This window comes from Idiotropiscis lumnitzeri, chromosome 3, assembly GCF_059441095.1.
Source record: "Idiotropiscis lumnitzeri isolate Australia: NSW breed Sydney's pygmy pipehorse chromosome 3, RoL_Ilum_1.0, whole genome shotgun sequence".
In the NCBI taxonomy this organism is placed as follows: domain Eukaryota; kingdom Metazoa; phylum Chordata; class Actinopteri; order Syngnathiformes; family Syngnathidae; genus Idiotropiscis; species Idiotropiscis lumnitzeri.
The window spans coordinates 1,798,599-1,815,455 of NC_142393.1; the positions used below are offsets into that span (position 1 = coordinate 1,798,599).

General features: G+C 45.1%; 1 protein-coding gene across 4 annotated transcripts in view; it reads right to left on the reverse strand.

Moving 5' to 3' along the window:
* Positions 1-16,857, reverse strand: part of wnk3 (WNK lysine deficient protein kinase 3) — a 43,838-nt gene that overhangs the window by 12,443 nt on the left and 14,538 nt on the right. For 2 of the 4 annotated variants that reach the window (XM_088289598.1, XM_088289600.1), the window contains 14 exons: positions 11,627-11,799; positions 11,068-11,288; positions 9,368-9,707; positions 9,064-9,283; positions 8,363-8,648; positions 8,183-8,289; positions 7,296-7,457; positions 3,477-6,227; positions 3,224-3,255; positions 1,442-1,577; positions 1,241-1,357; positions 909-1,010; positions 778-826; positions 550-702 (listed from right to left, as the gene is read on the reverse strand). In XM_088289598.1, the coding sequence (XP_088145724.1) occupies positions 550-702; positions 778-826; positions 909-1,010; positions 1,241-1,357; positions 1,442-1,577; positions 3,224-3,255; positions 3,477-6,227; positions 7,296-7,457; positions 8,183-8,289; positions 8,363-8,648; positions 9,064-9,283; positions 9,368-9,707; positions 11,068-11,288; positions 11,627-11,799 (4,849 nt within the window). The remainder of the gene's footprint in view (positions 1-549; positions 703-777; positions 827-908; positions 1,011-1,240; positions 1,358-1,441; positions 1,578-3,223; positions 3,256-3,476; positions 6,228-7,295; positions 7,458-8,182; positions 8,290-8,362; positions 8,649-9,063; positions 9,284-9,367; positions 9,708-11,067; positions 11,289-11,626; positions 11,800-16,857) is intronic. The other 2 variants (XM_088289599.1, XM_088289602.1) reach the window with 2 other exon arrangements.

The following is a 16,857-nucleotide window of genomic DNA, read 5'->3' on the forward strand; positions in this document are numbered from 1 at the left end:
GCTGGTCATTAAAAGTACTCACGTGTGCAGATCGCAACAAATTTGTTTTGTTCGTGAAACTTGGCTAGCTCTGAGTAACCAATCAGAGCACAGAGGAATGCTGATGTCACTGAGGATGAATTTGAACAGTGATTGATTGATTACCTGAACCATTGATCACAGTCTTAAATTTCATAATCGAGACAACCACCACTAAAGAAAACAAAACAATTCCCTTTCGAATCTCTGCAGACAATGGGGGACTTGCAAAGTTCCGCCAAGCACATGGTTACTCAAAATATATTTAACACTAAACAAATCCTCAAATGTATTACTATTTTTTTTTTGTTTGCACCGGGGAGGGGAAGCTCTCCAATCTTGTTGTGGACTGACTAGAATGACAATAAAGGGCATTCTGATTCTGATTTTATCCATTCCGCACTATCATGATTGCTGTTCTGCACTGCACTGTGATTGGCCAGTGAGTGTTTCCAGGGTGTGGTTAAGCAAAATTATTTGATCGAATCTTAGTGTTATGCCTTCATGTTGTAAGACGCTTGAGCTCATCACCTTTATCGGTTCTCGGGGGTGGGAGCGTCCTCGTTTCTCCAGCAGGAGGCGTCGTGGCAGTCCCCTGGCTAGAGAGAGAGTCTCTGTGGCGAATGGTCTGGTTGATAAAAAAACGCCAGCGTCCCACCGGAGACGAGTGCGGCATCGAGTCGGCTGAGGAATCACACATACACAATTTCACTTTGTTTTGCAATCGGGAAAAAAATGAAAAGATTGCTAGAAACTTACACGTAGAGCTTGTGGGAGTGTTGACTTGTAATTGATCGGTGGACCCCGTCTAATTGGGAAAGAAGCCAACGACGATCAGCAATCAGCTACAGATAGCACAGGTGATATTAAAGACAGAAATGAACACGTACAAGTGAATGCCTTTGAAGTATTTCCTGCGCTTTGGCAACGATGGCTCTGAGCTCGTCAACAAACTTCTCTTTTTCCACATCGAGGACAAAGACTTCCTCCACCTGGAAACAAAATACAACACAAGCAAATGATTCAAGCTGTGAGCAGTGACAAACAGCTCCTTGCACCCTTCTTTTTCGGGTGAATCATCAAACTTTCATGCCATGCTTCACCCACAGACCAGAATCCACGCACTTGGTCAAATTGTTTGCCCTTGTATCACCCAGTGCTTCGATTCCTAACGAAGAAGTATGTTGAAGCATTACTCCGAAATAATACATGAGAAATTTACCATATACTCTGCAATGTCCTCTGGTGCATCTCCCTCCATATCAAATTTAAACGTCACCATTTTGTTACTATGGGTCTCCAACTGGCACTCCACCATGTTGTCGCCACTGCCTGACACCTTGGTGAGAACAATGGAAAAAAAAAAAAAAAAGCATCGTTGCAAATGCATTCTTGGACGTGTTTGTTATTTGCTGTGAGTTACCTGAAGCATACTCAGTTGAAATTGATGTGAGACCTTCTCAGGTCTCAGAGAAGACGATCTCCTCTGGCCCTTCACTTTTTCAAATTTGCCATTGGCCAAGAGCAAAGGAGCTTCTTCTCCGTTTGCTGGCGCAGGCCTGAGGACGACACGGTACGCGAAGTTGCCATAAATCTTTTGTACACGAGAAGTGTTAAGTAGGTCGACATTGCTGCGACAAATACATCTGAAAAACATACAGTGCTTCGATGAGATATGAGATTCATTTGATCTGTGCCTGCGATCATACTTTACTTTAAAAAAAAAACATACAGTAATGATATAATGTTACGCATTACACATGAAACATTTTTTTTTTCGATTCAAAGGACATCGTGCTGCTCCTTCTGGTGAGTCATGGCCACCTGGGGGCAGTATAATGCATAGAGAGACACAACGGGCGGCGTCAGTGTTAAGCACCTTGAGTGCCACGTAGGTGGAAAAGCGTAATACAAGTGAAAGCTAGTGAAACTGACTTCATCAAGGCAAAGTTATTTGGTTCTTTTAAATACAAATTTTGGAATACTTTATTTTCTGTTATGTATTGCAATAAAAAAAACTTCTTTTTATTGTTTACTATCAGCCAAACTGCAGCTAGTTGTGAAATGAGTCGAGTTGAGCGTACTGCCAGCATGCAGCACTTGGAGCTCAATTATCTGCAAACAAATCAAAGCAAAAATATGGCTGAACCACGGCTCATAAGTCAAGTCACGCGTATCTCAAGGCATCACTGCATTTGCTTATCTATCAGAAAAAAAAAGGTTTTTCAGAAATACGACAAGCATATATGCAAAAATTGAGATTCCGTTGTCATGAAGGTGGTTATAATGAAGATATTTTCCCTGGAAGTTAGACTATCAGCCAATAATTTCCAATAATTCGGAGTAACATAAAAGCTTAAAGAATGAGCTGCATCCGTTCAAGAAATGCTTGCAGCTGTCTGGTATGAAGCTTATGCGAACACTTTGATCAATCTATTTATATACTTTAGCATCTAATTTAATTATTTGTTGGCCTGTTTACTGCCGGTTCTTCTCTTTTCTGCCCCCTCCTTCCCTTGCTTGGGAATTAGGTGATGGGGACATGCTTTGAAGATTACGGCACTGACGAACCGGGAAGGGACCTGCTCTGCCGAAGTCGTCTTCATGCAGCGCCTTTTCTGATTTCCTTATATTTCAGCACTTCATTGAACTACTTGTTGGCCTGTTTGCTATTTCTGTTCTTTCTTTTCTGTTCCCAATTCCCCAAATTAGGTGATGGCGATTCACTTGGAAGTGGCTGTACTGAATTTACACCAACTGACCGGTACAAGATCGAAGGCTCATCTTCGGATATGCTGCCATGGATATTACGGCCCTGGATGAGGACCCGCTCCACTGAAGTCATCTTCCTGCAGCGCTTCATTCAATTGACTCTTATATTATCTCATCTATTATTGCATAGCATCATTGTATGTGTCAAATGTTGCCCAGTTGGCATCCATTGCAGCCTGGTCATCCTGGAAGGGGGATTCCCCCATCTGTGGTCCCTTCTCAAGGTTTCTCACTTTTCCCCTAATGAGGTTTTGTGAGTTTTTCCTTGCCCTCCTGGGGGTTAAGATCGGGGATGTCGATTGTGGCTATGTAAAGCCCTTTGAGACTGTCGGTGATTAAGGGCTATACAAATAAAATTGACTTGACTTGACTTGTTCGTTTGAAAATGCATGATGGTGGCAACACTATGAGACACGAGTGAAATCAGACATACCCAGTTGAAGACGGGCGTTCTGGTAGACAATCCTGAGGAATACATTGAGATAAGAAATTCAAACATAAAAAGGCACAGCAAAAAAAAAAAATAACACAAACATCGCCAATGAATGTAAGCGAAGCGCTAACATACAACGAGCGTACTTTTTAGGATGAAAAAGTGTTAGTTTTGAATCAAACATTTGTACACGCTCTCGCTCAATTGCTCTGAAATCACACAGTCAACTCATCTCCAGACATTCTTCTCGTACCTGTGAAAGGCCCAGCAGGGAAATGTCACAGTCTTGTTGTGAGGCTTGGGGCGGTTTGGGGGCATGACAGTTAAGCGAGTCGAGAGCGGCGGCAGGTACAAAGTGGCCTTGCCCTTGTAAGGTGAGCTGGGCTGCTGGCGGCGACGGCAGTTCTGGCGCAGGGGAGGCAGGAACAGGGTAGTGGGAAGGTAGCGATGACGGGGCAGGCGAGGTGTGAGAGGGACTCAGGACGATTTGTTGCACGGGGAAGACCGCATGGAGAAGAAGAGGCGCCTGTGTGTGAGAATGATCCTGCTGTTGGATGCGTGTCTGCGTCTGCAAGTGTGACTGGGTCGGAAAAGTGCTTTGTGTGGGAACGAGCGCAGGCGGCGCGTGCTCAGACTGGAGCTGAGCGGAAGACACGACGCCGGTCGTTGCGCTCTTGGTGTTGAGGGGATGATGGTGGGCCACATTCGCGGAGGCGAGCAGCTGCTCGACTGCATCCCTGCCAATTGCGGCCTGACTGAGCGGACTTTTTGGCTGGCTCGGGCCCGATATCGGCTCAACTGGCAACTGGATTAGGGATGGAGGTGGTGGTTGCTGGACTTGAGAAAGTGACAGAAGCTGCTGTGGCGGGGAGACGGCCTGAATAACGGCGGCGTTTGCGGTGCTTCCTGACGGCTGCTGGGCCAGGACCGCTGCAACGTCGAGTGCCGAGGTAGCAACGCATGCAGGCTCCACCCGAGAATTGAGACCGGCCGCGTCGGCTCCAGCAGACATGGCCACCTGCTGATACTGGGTAACATTCACGACATCATGTCTGAATGGCGGAGATTGGAAGTTGTTAGGAGCGCCGGACTGAGGTGTCAGAAGGCTTGCTGGAATGTGACTCTGTGCCTGGAGAATTGCCGGGCTTGGACTTTGTTGCGGAAGCTGAGACTGCAGCACGTCTGGCGTTTGAATGCGAGCGTCATGCGGGGTCTGAGCAGGTGTTGTTATTGCTGGAACGTGAACAGCAGTTTGGCTTTGCTGGCCCGTGATGTGAACGTCAGCAGATGAGTTGTGGCTGCGCGATGGTTGCGACTGAGAGACTTCGGGGTGAGCCGGAACGACTGGCTGAGCAGACGTTTGGTTTGTTGTAGATGTTGTCGGTTCAGGATAAGCGTTTCCAACTTTCTGGGCTCGGATAACAATTTGTGCCTGTCCGACCACAGGAACAGCATGAGAGTCGATCATGATCTGAGCCGCTTGCGTGCCAGGCGGGCTTCTATAGTGGAGCGGAACATTGTAGCTGTAAACTTGGCTTTGTCCTTGAGCCGAGACGACACCTGACGCCGTGGCGGGCTGCATGGCCGCGGGCGCCGCAGCGGGGTAAGCGAGACGAGTCTGCTGCTGAATCACTTGGGCACTCAGTGGAAGCGCGAGTGGGACGTGAGATTCCCCTGCGAGCGGAGCGTGCGTCGGCACAGCGGAATACGCCAGCGGCTGCGTTAGCAGTGGAGCTTGTTGCGCCGTGAGCGGGTTCTGAGCTCCGAACGGAGTGCTGTTTGCTTGAGGGGCGCACACCTGAAGCATTTCCGATTGTTTCTGTTGTATTTGCTGCTCGCTGCTGCCCTGAAGCGAAGAGAGCGCCTCTTGTTTTTTTGTTTGCTGAAGTTGAACAATGGCAGCTTGGCGCCATTGCTGCTCTTGAAATTGTTGCTGCGACAGGGTCTGCTGTTGCGCTCGCTCTGTTTGATGATGTTGAGGCAGAAGCTCTTGCTGCTGCTGTTGCAGGAGAGCTCGTTGCTGGATTTGTTGCGGCACCAGCTGAGCCTGGTGTTGTAGTTGCTGCTGCTGCAAGACAAGCTGCTGCTGGAGATGTTGTTGTAAGAGCGCTTGTTGCTGTTCCTGTTGAGTCGGCGGGGGCTGCTGATGCAGCGCTTGCTGTTGCTTCAGTGACTCCTCGTGTTTTCTTGCCTGGGGATTTTCCATTTGTTGATACAACAATTTGGGCTGCTGTTGCCCTAAATGGTTTTGCGAGGATGCTTGCGGCGGCATGGCTTGATGCTGCTGTTGAATAATAGCTTGTTGCTGATCCAAGATGTGCTGGTGTACGAGGGTGCGCTGCTGCGGCTGCGGCTGCTTTAGTTGAGCTTGTTGCTGATCGAGCGCAATATAATTCTGATGTTGCTCCAGTTGCTGGAGTTGGAGCAAGGTTTGCTGTTGCTGCTGCGGTTGGATGGCGATGTGCTCACAAGGATCCTTCACTGGTTGCGAATGTTCCCCCGGTGGTGGCATCGACAAAGCTTGTTGCTCCAAACTTGCTCTCGCAGCTTGGTCTAGCGGAGCTGGGGGGAGGCTCCGCGGTGCGCAGATCTGCTGCTGAGGCTCATGTTGATGTTTCAGGACCGCAAGAGCTGTAAGGCTCTGTTGAAGCGGTCCGACCAAAGGCTGAGTGGTGCTAAAGTGTTGCTCCGGCAGAGCACCCTGGTTCTCCATTTGCTGCCGCTGAAGGCCACCGAGCCCGAGCTGCGGCTGAGCGAGGGTCTGCAGAGGTTGCGTTTGTTGGGGGGCCGGCTGCTGAATAATGTCCGCGAGCTGCATGGGAGGGGCCTCGGCATGGGGCTGCTGAGTGAGGGGGACAATAGTCACCACGAGCCCGGCGGGATCGCTGAGGGACATGGATGAAGTGAGGACTTGTGGGGAAACAGAGGTGATGTATGACTGGGAGGGGGCCGGCGACGCTTGGGGGGCGGCCGTTTGAAACGCGTCTGATGGGAATGTTTGTGACTGTGCAATGATATGACACAATGATGATTTGTGTTGAAAGAAGGGGAGGGGAGGAGAAAGTAGTCAACATTAGGTAAGAATTGGCTTGGGCAGAACAATTCACACATTTGATATGACAGGATTTCCCACATTTCTTTTTTTACAGTGGACGACACTTGTATGAACCTCTTCAGTGTAGTTGCAGATTTAAGAAGGTCAAATTCAAGACTTTTCTCATTTTAAATTTTTTTAGCGCTAATAAGTTTGGGTAAGAAGAGGATTTGACTGATTGCAGCAATCTTCACAAATTTGACAAATTCTTCACAGCCATCCAAAGTTCATTGTATTCAAACTTTTGAACAGCGGATTCACGTGTCATTTTCAGGATCCGCAATCGGCCTGTAATAGATGTTAAATGACTAAATTGTTCAATTGCATCTCCACTTAAGCGCTGGGGAAAACCCTTGGCAGCATGCAGTCAGAGAGAAAGCGTCAGAGGATTATTTCAATCATTTGAGCTTGGGTAATTAGTCATCAAGAGAAGGAAGGGGGAGGCTGGGTGCGAGACACTATCCATCGCTTTGCGTTTGCATGAACTGTGGCTCGTTTGGTTTTCAGATTAAGCAACTCGCAAACAATTAGAAACAGAAAAAAAAACTATCGCCTCAAAGAAAACTTGACAATTTGTACTTCATACAATTAAAGTATGATGTACAAAATGAATAAAAAAGACTAGATGTCATCATGAAACACAATTATTGGTTGAAGTAAAACAATACTTGGAAAAAAAACAACAACACCTTGAAGGTTATTTTGCGTCACTTTGATACGGTGGACGTAAACGTTTAGGACGGTTGAAATAGAAAACTAAACGACAAACCAAGAAAAAAGGGACACCAGGAAAACATGAAATAAAACCAAACACTTAAAAAGAAAAATAAAGCCAGAGTCCACAAATACAGATCCGGAGAGAATCCCGTTATGAAGATGAGCTCGGCATTGTAAAACGCGTAAGTGACACGACAATGAAGTGCTGCACAGAATCGTAAAAGCAACTCTTTTAGGTTTTGCCGCTCAACTTGCCGATACCTGTTGAACTACAGCGGCGGGCTGAAGAAAGGTCGGACCGACAGGTGGGCCTCTGTTTTGAGCGACGCTGGACAAACTGACACTCTGGCCAACTGGCAAACTTGGAACAGCTCCACCATCACCAACTGGGAGAGTCGGGGGAGGAGCCGCGACGGCAGAAGACTAGACGAGGGCGACCAATTCCATGCGTTAACATTTGCGACAGTGAACCCCTGCTAAACATTTGAATATACTTTGTAAACCTTTAAAAGCCCAAAAAATTGCTAGCATAAAATATACTGTTCCAATTGTAGTGTGTGTCCACATGCGTGTTCCTTTAAGAGGCGGGGCCTAATGGGGTGATGTGTAACGTCGGCGAGCTTGCGTTTCTGGACGTGAGTTTGTTCATTGCATTTCTTTTAAACGATTCTCTGGGCGGCCGAGCAAGCGCTTTGATGACTGTGGCTCCCCTTTCCCACTTGTGAGGGCATTATGGTAAGTAGATCGATGCCGTGACACGCGTGTTGAATTTGTTCAGTGACCATACTGGGAACTCCAAACATTCCTATTCCAAGTCACCTTTCCCACTGAAATGAATGGAAATGCAATTAATCCATTCCGGAGTTTGCAGCCAGCATTTAGTGCTCGTATGTCAAATCATTGCTGACAAGTCCCAGCAAACGACTGCAGAGCGATCGCTCCTATCTCAGAAAACTCGTAAGTCAGGTCAGTCGTCTGTAGGTACCTCTATGTACCGTAAAAACCTTTGAGAAATGATTGCAATAAACCAAAAATTTCTTTGATAAAACAGAGCAGGAAAAAATGTGCAATTTAGTGAGGGAACACTGAACTCTACACAAAATGATTGCATTTAAAAATGGATCCCAAACGTCGTGTGTCATACATACAGCTGTAGCGATAGGCTGAGAAGTCTGTGGGACAGCCAATGGTTCCCCCGGCTGAGAGTGTGACTCGCTCTGCCCGCGAGCATATGATTCGCAGCCGAGGCTTTCCCCTAAAAAGTTCAAGAATGAGAACGAGAAGAAAACGAGCATGTCTCGCGTTTTATAATTCCGTGCATCATGTACCTGGCAGGCAAAGTGTTGCCCCTCTGACCACATGCTGGTCCACTTCAGGCAGTTTGTCAGACTCCTGCCCCCCTCCTCCAGTTGCTCCGCCCACCAGTAACGATGGGCTGGACTGATGGGAGAAGGTGGAGGTAATTAGAGTGGAGTCGCGTCTTTCTTCAAATCCCGGCTGCTGCTGCTGCTGCTGCTGTCGTCGTTCTCGCGACTTCTTTATCAGATTGACTCTGTCGCGAATTGATTTACCCACCACCTTGGCATCACTCTCGTGGAAGAAGCCCGACTTTACCTGTGACAAGACACAAAGCAAGAGATGCCTTGAAGCCCTAAAAGTAAAATCTGAAATTTTACCAAAATCTTGGTCAGATATATGCGGCATAGTTGAAACATTTTGAAATTCAAATTGCCAAATAATGGAATAAAAAAAAAACCATCTAGTCACCTGACTTGTGAAACATACAAAACATGCTCGTAAAATGCGCCCATGTTTCTTATTCATGTAGACAGACAGATGACTGAGCACGTAAGTGTTGTTTCTGTGACGCAAGAGTATGCTTACGTGGCATGTTTTACTTTATTTTGTATTAGAGCAAATGGAAGTTGGTTCTGCGTCACAGAACTGGTTGCTGCACATCTTTGAGAAAGCACAAAAAACATGCAGATTTTTCTTTTTTCTAGCGTCTAAGTGCTGTTGGGCGTCTCACCATCTCGAGAGCGACTTCCTCAGCGCTGTCATTCTCCAGGTCGTAGCTAAATTCGATGGCCTCGTTATCTTTGTGTTTGCCCTTCAGTTTTTTGGGCTCATCAACCCAAATCCGCAGAGCCAAACAGTCTTGGGTGCCGTTGTCTTCCTCTGCCAACTCCACGCGGACCCCCGTGTCTTCACCGAAGAACGCGTGGTTCAGGAGGTCTCGGATGGAGAGCCTGAGCGCGGAAAGATAGGATAGCAGGAGTGGTGGAGAAAAAAAACACTTTCCTGGGTCCGAGTGGGAAAGAAAATCCACTTACCTTTGGCTTTTATTCTGACGAATACAACCTTCAATAATCTCTTTTATCTCAGGGTCATTCACCTTTTCAAAGCTGGCTGGTTTTATGCCCTGCAGAAAGTCATGCGGGAAATTGTTTTCCATCACAAAATGTGCAACTCGACTCCTGTCCTCTTTTGTTTGGGATGTGTCAAATTGACTCACGCTTGTAACTTTGCGATAAATCTGCGCGGCATTTTGGCACTCGGAGTAGGGATATTCGGAAGTGGCCATCTCTAGCATGCACATCCCGAAGGCGTAAACGTCCACAGACTCGTCGTAATGCTCCTCATACATCTCCGGAGCCATGAACTCGGGGGTTCCTGCTCAAGCACAACAGGCCATCCCTGTTACAGCCCCATCAGACACCACCAATAAATCAAACGCAGTCGATTTGTAACCGTTGTATTGAGTCTTTTTGTCGCGCAGAGATTGGGTTGCGCTGCTCCTGCTTGTCTGTACTGCCCGCACCACTGAACCGAGTGCGGCCCCGCCCCCTCACACATGCAAACCGATGAATTGCATCTCCCTTCTCTCTCTCATCTTGAAAAGGCAAACTGATTTTTTTAAATGCAATAGTAAAGTGTGACTTTGCAAAACAAGACAAAAGCATCCTTGTGGAAACATGGATCAGCAGATCCTCAAAATCAGGTGACTCGGACTCAGGAGCACAAAATGTGATAGGAACATCCCTATGAATAATAAGTGATTATTGAATAAAGATAAAATAAGTAAATATTCAATATATTGCCCAATAACCTATAAAATGGTTGTCTAGGTTATCGGACAACATTTTGGGTATATAAGCATTTTTGTGGCACCCAGCATCTGAACTCCCACACTGTAAAAAAATTGGGTGATATTTACACATAAAAAAAAATAAATAAATCATTCAGACATTTTCAGTAAATACTAAAAAATGAAAGTAAATTTTCATTTCTCAGCACGTTTCATCCACAATGTAACACAATATGGCAGAGGATCAAACCCACAACCTTCAGACTAGGAGATGGCCACGCTACATCTGAACCATGTCTACATCCACTGTGCATGAATATATTGCTGCTGTCTCCAAAAGGAGACCAAAAAACGCAGCGTCACTGGAGGAAGGAGGATTCCAGCTGACGCCAGCAATCTAGTAAAACACATTAGCAGCGGCATGGCTTAGGTGGAGAGTGGCCCTCTTGCAACTTGGAGATTATGGGTCTTGGGATCCTTCATTGCTCTGAGTTGCCTTGTGTATGAAACTTGTATAAAAAAAAGGGGCTTTAACCCTAGAGTGACATTTTTTAATCATAAAACTATTGAAATTTACCGCAAAAAAACGTTACTAGGATTTTCAAGTAAATTTCACTCCCGATTTCTGAAAGTGCATATCAGACAGCCTCTATTCCTAATCCCTAGTAATGTTTATTTATTAGTTATAGGCTGTTTATGTATGTAAACGTACACCTCTAGCCCAACAGCTTTAAGTGTGCTGCGTCCGCTCTCCTTTACTTAAATTGTCCAACGACTACTCGAAGCTTTTGCAAGTGCTGCCCACATACATTTTAGAGACACTGTCAATACTCATCGACGGTACGCGCTGCGGGCACTTCATATTTATGGAGCCGGACTTGTGCTGATGAAGCAACCACAACAAGCATTGATTTCAAAATCACATTGTCTCATTAAGAAGCTTACCTATGACGCTTTTGGCAAAAGACGTCCTCATGAGGGTTGCAAGTCCCAGATCGCCTATTTTTACGGAACCGGTGGGGCCCGTGATGAAGATGTTGTCACATTTGAGATCCCTGTGCACGATGGGAGGCGTCCTGGTGTGCAGGAAATGAAGGCCCTTCAGGATCTGCCGACACCAGCTCCTAAGCACCTTGGGCTTCATCACCTTAAAACGTTTCAGGTACCTGCACAAAGACGGTTTCAAAATGAATGTACTGAAAATGGATTGTTCAGAGAGGATAACATCACTCAGTAAGATTTGAAAGACTTGGAAATGTCAGGATTGTATATCTACTTCCCAATGTGTATTTTTGAGTGTGCTCTGTGTTATTTTAAAGCAAATGCAAAAATAATGAATTTGCTTACATATGACACTGGAAATCAACTAAGTACGTATATCTTTGCGAAGGGATCATTTTCATGTGCTAAATATTCAATCCAAAACAACAGTTTATTTTAGATGAGCCGAGCCCTTCTGATGGCGGAGTGTGAGCGCTAAGCGCTAATAAGAGGTTGCACTCACGTTTTGAGTGTTCCTGATGTCATGAGCTCAGTGACGAGGACGATGCACTTCTTGCCACGAAGTGCCGACCCCCACGAGTCGTAAAAGCGCACAATGTTGGGATGTTGGAGCCCCTTCAACATTTCTGCTTCTTCCTTGAAGCGCTGCTGCTCCGCCTTGGTTAGCTTGCGGTCCTGAGTGGAAAGGAGCATCCGGGATGACATTAAGCGCAGTCCATAACATTTCCACCCTCTGATTTTCCTACAGGGAGGAATGTCTTAACTTTTTCAAAATGGAATGGAAGGAAGAATGACTTGTGACTTATGCTTAAACCAATTCAACACACACTGTAAAAAGGTGACACACCTCTTCCCAAATTCAATTTTTTTAGAATTAATGAAACAAAGAGAAATATGTTTTTTTTCTGCCCACCATTAACGTGATCTACAAATTGTGCAATTTTGTTTCAGGGAAAAATCAGTTTGAGAGGGCAAGTAAAAATATACAATTGAGAAAATGTGTGATAACCAATCACACTCTGGACTAGTTGCCAGCCAATTGCAGGCAGGTAAACATTTTTACAGGGGGGGGGGGTTAAAAAAAGTCTGAATCTCACCTAGGAGTTATCAGTGATCGGTGACAAAGCAAAAAGCTGTTAGTATTAGTTTCTATTAGTTGTGCCGTCTCATGACGATGCACTGATATGGAAGGCCTCTAGATGCCAGCAGCCACACAGCGTTGCATGCAAGGCAACACCTTCAGCTTTTAGTCCAACACATTTGTGTGCACACAAGAGCGGATGAAACAAGAATCCGATTCACTCATGTGACAGCAACAATTATTGTGAAACATTGCTAACGGTGCGATTGCGTTTACTTCAAAGACACAATTTGTCGTGTACACGGAGTATTTTTGTTTCTCAATATATCAAATGCAGCTACTCTGGATGTCAAATAAAAAAAAACATGAATTAATGAATATGAGAATGCTGTCATGACAACATTGTAATGCAAAAGCATCAACCATTGCTGTCAAAGCGTTTGAAACATTGAAGGAAATCCCAACACGTGCACTGCACTATTTTTAGATGCGTCACTAGCAACCGTTGTTGAATGCGTATTCTGCGACGACAGAAAATGTTTTAGTTCCTTGGTCGAGGTCTCAAATAACAGAGTGTTCGGATGATGAAGTGTATTTTCTGACATTGTTGTGCTCAAGCAAAATGAAACAGAAAAATACTCTGAATACGTAAGAGGCAGATGGAGCGCAGGAACTTATGTCACAAACAGGCCTTGCTAAAAATAGACGTCATCATAATAGACAAGGTTTCCACTGATCAATCTTCTCATTTCTTTAGCCATGTTGGAGCAAAAGTCAAGCAAAGGAGACACAAAAAAAAAAAAGAAAAGGTCCCAACTGACAATCACCGAGGCATATCTTTCTCACATTTCCTCCTTTGCAGCTTTCATTTGGCCACTTTCTTTTAAATTGCATTGAGTGTCCTTTTGTGGAAGTGCTGCTGGAGACAACCTGCAGTCCTCCTTCCCTAACAATGAAGTCGCGTCAACAGAAAGCCAGGCTGCTCTTTGTTGCACTATTAAGGCTAAGAATAAGTCGCGGCTCACCGCCGCGCTGGCCTCAGCAAGGGCCTTAGGTAACGCTTGTGTAAACGTAGCTGACTGCGTTCAAAGACGTCAAGACTGCCTTTGAGCTCACGCTTGAATCATTTTGCCAGCGACAACAACGCCTGTTTGGGCGCTTGTGACCTCTGAGCGACTCGTCGGTCAAAACATGCTCCCGACTGTCCAGCTCAAAACGAGACGAGAGCGTTGGAATGCCGCCTCAGCATCTATTACGTCGCCCTTGTGCAGCATCAAGCCGTCTTTGAGGCTGCACAGTTCAATTCCGGCGAGACAGATGTGCACAAAAACTTCTCCTCAATCTGCATCCGTGTTCAACCGTTATCAACTGTGCTGCTGCCAAATGAAATCAATTGCAAAATTGCAGTTAGCCGGCTCCTTGTCGCTAATGGCCGACCTTGTTTTATGTTGCGGAGGATCAGACATCGGGCTGAGCAGGTCAAACTACACGTGAGGCAGCCTCACAAATAGCCGGGAAATGTTGAGGATCTGTGCCCTAACATCAGATAGATATTTGGCAGATAGTGTTCATGCATGCGATCCCTAAAACGTCGATGACTGTGTGAGATGTGTATCTGATGTCAGAAGGTTACTTGTATCTTGCATGTTTACAATGATCGTCACGTCCATTAGGAACACGATAAGAAGAAGACGGTAAATTCATACAAGAGGAGCTTTCTTAAGTCATTGGTCCAATTATGGTGCATTTGATTGGGTAATGTGCAAGCAAGCATCCGGCATTGGGCAATCCGAGGTGGCGGGTGGTTGGGATTAGATTACTGTAAACCACAACAGCTCTCGGTAACAAGATAGATGGCTGAAAAAGGGCTGGCCCACATGCTCGATTAGAACGCCAGGCCACTAGGTCAAGTTCACTAACGATGCGAGCAGGAATAGCAAGAGGCCATTGTGTGTGCGTTGAATTTGCTTGACAAAGCTCTCACTAATCTTGTTGCTTCTCCCTCATGAATGGGTTTTTATATTGGTCCTTAAGTAAACAAGTTTATATAGTCCAATATGAATACAATTAAAGGTGTGTCATTCTTTAATTAAGGAATATCAAGTCAACCTGCCAAAAGTGGTGGAGATTTTCCACCACCGTAAAACGTTCTATTCATTTGATCACGTTACACTGAGAGGTCGCTTGAGCAGAAATTAAGCATGTAAGGTCGTGTTGGGAGAACATCTTACGACATAATTAATAAAATGGATACAAATGAAGAAAATGGTTCCATCCTTTCAACATATAGTACTGAAATACAACGTGAGCTTTGTTTTCATATGATTTGATTTGGCCTCTTCTCTCTTTACAGCAGAAAAAGTAACGGAACCTGCAATGCACTTTGTTTTGGAGTCAACCAGCACTCCCTGAAGCATCTCCAGTTGGTCCAATACATTGCTGCTCGCTTCCTAACTGGTGCTTGGCGGATTCTATTCTGGCCTCCCTTTACTGGCTCCCCGTATATTTTATTTTAAGATACTTTTATTTGTGTTGAGATCTTTCAAGGATCTTGCCCCACCTCAACTTTCGGAGTGCCTCCACCCTACGCATCTCAGCGTGCTCTATAAATACAGTTGACTTTTGTTTGGAAACATTTAGTCACGCAGCATTGCATCATTGAGAGATTACACAGTTTGATGGCATTGTTTTTTGTTTACTTTTCAGACATGCTCTGTCTGGGCGTTCCTCTGTCTTTATTTCTGTCAACTGGAAGCGTTGGTGAGACGAAATTGTTACTGGGTGCAGCACCTCCTCACATGAGCGAGTGACATTGAGCATCTCCACGCACGTTCTTAGAAAGGGTTTCAAAAGATTTTTGTGCGTATTTATCGAGCACGACCGCTTGATAAGCTACCGTGGGACCAAAGAAAGCACCAAAATGAAAGCCTTTGAAAAACCCGTAGCACAAAAGTACAATTAGAAAAATGACAATTGTATTGCCAATCTCGCCAAAAAATAGAAAAAGTCCACGTCATCGACAACAGATTTTTGTCCGATAGGGGTCCAGTCACTTTCTGTATTGTTTGATGAAGAAAACGAGAAACACCTTTGAATTCAAGAATCTTTTTGTGGTTTTCCATAAACCAGTCTTAAAAAAGAGCCAAAGTAATGTTTATTGTTCATTGTGTTTTATGCATCCCATTAGTCCTTTAAATTCACCCAAATCAACTGATGAATAGGATTGATGTGATTTACTAAGGTCCTCTGGTTTTGCTCAGCGTTTCTAGAAGGGATTAATCATGTAAACCACGATTCTGTTGTACATTCCGTCAGTCCATTTGTGATCTTACGGTTGTCCCATGTCCAAGTATGCAAAAGACAGCATGAAAGGAGCATCTACTGATTGATCAATCAATGTGATGAAAAGAGAGCATTCCAAGTTTTCCAAAGCGATTCTACTGAGCAGTTCCAAAATGTAATTTGGAAACAACTTCTCGGCACTGTCAGACAACCAGAAAACCGCAGTCTGATATAGTTCCAGGAGTTAATCATTCAGTGGCAACAGAATACCCTTTGCTAGTTTACAAGCTCGAGGCTTGGCCTTACCAAATGTGTCTGGTCCGTTTGGGTCGATTGGGTTCAGCTACAGTGCATTGTATTTTGTTTCTAAATGTAGACATTCATCAATATTTCGTCACCGGATGACATCGACTAATGCAAATGGTTTCTGGGTGATCGGAACCAAATGTTGCTCACCCAAAGTCCTGCAAGCTTCATCATCTTAAACTCCTCTCCTATGTTGTCTTATCTTCCCATTAGCTTCCTATCAGAGTCCCCCCCCCCACCAAATCAACAATAAAATCCAAAATATGTTATCTTCTAAACAAGAGGCCTTTTGAGAACCTTTCCGTCCAAGCATTGTTTTGAGAGCACGAGGTGCAGATTAGTCGATGACAAAACTAATCCACGTACTTAATGGCCTTAAAGGGAGTGTACAGTGTGAGCTGCGTTGAGCTGCTCCGGTCTGGGACAACTGGGTTGAACCAGTCTGCTTTCTGCTGCTGCTGGTATGCTGTCTGTGCAGGGTTTTTGTTCCAGCCTGACAGGTCCCCGCTGTAATTAACTCCCTGGATCACCCTGCATGCTCATGCTCACTCACACGGACAGAAATTATGGATAGTGAGAAAGCGAAAATGTAGCAAGGCTGACAGACGCACACGTAAGCGGAGCAGACATTTTGGTGAACTTTTATCATACATGACGTCATCGCATTACATGAGCGATCAGAACGCCTCAGTGAAGCTCAATTTAGTCAGCATCCATTCATTTAGTCAGCTTTGTATGATTTGTTATTTTCAATCCTTTTTTTGTGACACTGCTGAAAAGATGAGAGTGCTGTAAACGCCTGTTGTGGCCGAAGAAAGATGCATGCCAAACTGGCAATATGTCACGCAATAGTTCCCATGACTCCGTGACTACTACTTCTTCCATTTCTTTTGGCGTTTGGCAAATACTTTTTACGCATTAATGCCAGCTTCTGGCTACCGGCGGTGCTCAAAACTGATTTTCCAATTCAAACTATTTTTTGTTACACACGTAGAAATGATATTTTGAAAGCCGATCAAATAAAAATTTGATGAGCATCTTCAAGAACACATCTGGGAGATATA